Source organism: Etheostoma spectabile, chromosome 7 (assembly GCF_008692095.1).
Source record: "Etheostoma spectabile isolate EspeVRDwgs_2016 chromosome 7, UIUC_Espe_1.0, whole genome shotgun sequence".
NCBI classification, from domain to species: Eukaryota; Metazoa; Chordata; class Actinopteri; order Perciformes; family Percidae; genus Etheostoma; species Etheostoma spectabile.
The window spans coordinates 26,395,404-26,397,800 of record NC_045739.1 but is presented as its reverse complement, the minus strand read 5'-3'; the positions used below and the strand labels follow the sequence as shown (position 1 = coordinate 26,397,800).

Below are 2,397 nucleotides of genomic sequence, written 5' to 3'. Positions count from 1 at the left end.
CAGATTGTGAAATACTCAGACTGGCCCGTCTGGCAACAACAACCATGCCACGGCCAAAATTGCTTAAATCACCTTTCTTTCCCATTCTGATATTCAGTTTGGAGTTCAGGAGATTGTCTTGACCAGGACCACATTGAAGCAACTGCCATGTGATTGGTTGATAAGATGATTGCATTAATGAGAAATTGAACAGGTGTTCCTAATAATCCTTTAGGTGAGTGTATGTGTTAGTGTTATGTGGTGAATGTGAACTTCTACCTCCTCTGTCAGCTCTAGCCACTGAAAAGTAATAAGAGGAAAAAAATCAAACCAATCACAAAAGCTGGTCAGTCTGACGTCATGTTGCCTGAGCTCATTACTACTGCTGATAGCCAGGCTCTCATTGGTTAGCTGTTAGCCCATCAGAGTCAAGCAGCTTAGCTGGTTGAATATTAATAAAAACTGGCACAACTGGAGCTGAGTCTTCCTGCAGGCTTTCTATACCACACTAGAAATGGCTGTAAACAAGAAAACCCAGGTAACCAAGTCACAGAGTCCATGGTAGAACTTCAGACATTATCACAAAGTCATGAAATACGTGTGTCAGGGAACCTTTAAACTGACCTTTAGAAAGTTTACCATGTGCTGTCTAGGATTCTAATTCTAACCCTGAAAACAACCCTTACCTTTCTCAAATGTATCTTGGAAGCAGGGAAGGAAAGACAGACAGTATGTTCACAAACCAGTGTATTGTAGCAGCTGTTGTATTGGCAAAAGTACATTAGTTTCATAAGATTTAAATGAAAGTTTGTCTTACTTCTGTGTGACTGCGTTTCCGTGGATGGGGATTACCAAAGGGAAGAGGTACGGGGCCACGCAGGTGGATACCAGCAGACAGATCTGACTCTTCAGGAGACTGAGGGAGGAACCACGCAGCCACAACCAGCTCTGACAAACATACCACCTCATTACCACAGCGTGCAACGGCAACGGCAGCATGCACACAGAGGAAGCAAAAACATCAACTAACTCACCAGTTTCTTGCCCTCAACGGCGGCCTTATAACTCGAGAAGCTGATCCAAGGGCCGAAGACAACTGTACCCACAAAGAGAACGTAGCCCAGGAACTCAGCTGGGGAGGGCAGGCTGCCCACTGCGCCTCTGTCCAGGTCAAAGGCTAGAGAGATGGCCTTCATGGCCACCACCATCTGAGAGCCTATGACACAGACACACACAGAAACTTCTGCTTATTGGTTACTAAAACAACCAGGCTAAAAAGCGCTGGCCTAGTCTTATAACCACCAGTCATCATTCTCAACCTAGTCTTACACTTTGCCTGAGAATACATTTTCATTTCAACTCTTATGTTGTTTAAGTTGACCGCCATTTCATCTATGAAATATACAAGTTTGTGGTGTGATTTCTGTGTGGAGGCGCTGACTGACACAGGCCAACCAGAGGGCCAGAGCAGATATTATTTAGTACTGTTGGTGTGTATGTGTATAGCATAGCGCTCTGCAGAAGCGCCGTCCAGCGGACAGCCACCAATTTTGCAGAAACTCTAAACTTAAAACGCAACCTGCTGGTATGCTAGACACACAGACGTAGCTATGGGAACACTTAGTGTTGTAGAAAACAAGATTAAAATAACTAAACAAAACTTCAGTGACAGTATTTTTAGACCAAAAGATATAATATATTTACCTCTTATTTTATGCCAGGTCACCATGTCAATTAAATGCAACTCTCTGAAAGGAAGAGGAACAAAACTAATTTTACAATTGAACACTTGAATTCTACACCAGAAATGAGGTTTGCAGAACTACTTATGAAATTAAACAATGCAGTATCTGCAGAAAATTACTGGGGAAATTGTGAAACTGCAAAAGGAAGTGTAGAAGTCTGTAGACTGTGCGATATTTCAACAAGCAATGCCACTGTATGAACGCTGACAATTGACTTTGTCCCTTTTTATTTGAACGCTTCAATGATTAATTTCAGTTTCCGTGTTCCTTGCAGCGTTTTCTCACCCAACGAGCAGGTAGATGAGGATGAGAGCTGAGAGGAAGAGGCCCCTGCTGCCGGAGTGGGGGCTGAGGACCAGAGCCAGGTAACACAGCGCGCTGAGCAGCAGCACCCACAGCATGTGCTGCTCAAAGAACAGGAAGAGGCCGCACATCCCCGCCAGCATGGACACCACATGCTTCACAGTGGACACTCCTCCTAAGGAACGCAAGCACAACACACATGGAAAAACTACCAAATAGTTTATTATTATATTTCTTTGTCTATTTAATTGACAAAGTAGCAAAATATCAGAATGCAATTTTGGATAGCAGTGGAGCTGAAATCAAGGAAAACAATCTCAGTACACTGTCAATGTCAATTTTATTTCTATTGCACATTTAAAAACAACAA

At 43.1% G+C, this 2,397-nt stretch overlaps 1 protein-coding gene and 1 long non-coding RNA gene across 2 annotated transcripts in view; one reads left to right on the top strand and one right to left on the bottom strand.

Annotated features, from left to right (window-relative positions):
* LOC116693090 (uncharacterized) overlaps positions 1 to 2,397 on the top strand; it is a 124,584-nt gene that overhangs the window by 71,439 nt on the left and 50,748 nt on the right. The gene's annotated exons all lie outside the window — the stretch shown is intronic.
* Positions 1 to 2,397, bottom strand: part of LOC116693086 (protein-serine O-palmitoleoyltransferase porcupine) — a 15,846-nt gene that overhangs the window by 9,322 nt on the left and 4,127 nt on the right. The window contains exons 3-6 of the mRNA XM_032521787.1: positions 2,010 to 2,202; positions 1,684 to 1,727; positions 1,014 to 1,195; positions 797 to 927 (exon numbers count right to left, since the gene is read on the bottom strand). Of these exons, the coding sequence (XP_032377678.1) occupies positions 797 to 927; positions 1,014 to 1,195; positions 1,684 to 1,727; positions 2,010 to 2,202 (550 nt within the window). The remainder of the gene's footprint in view (positions 1 to 796; positions 928 to 1,013; positions 1,196 to 1,683; positions 1,728 to 2,009; positions 2,203 to 2,397) is intronic.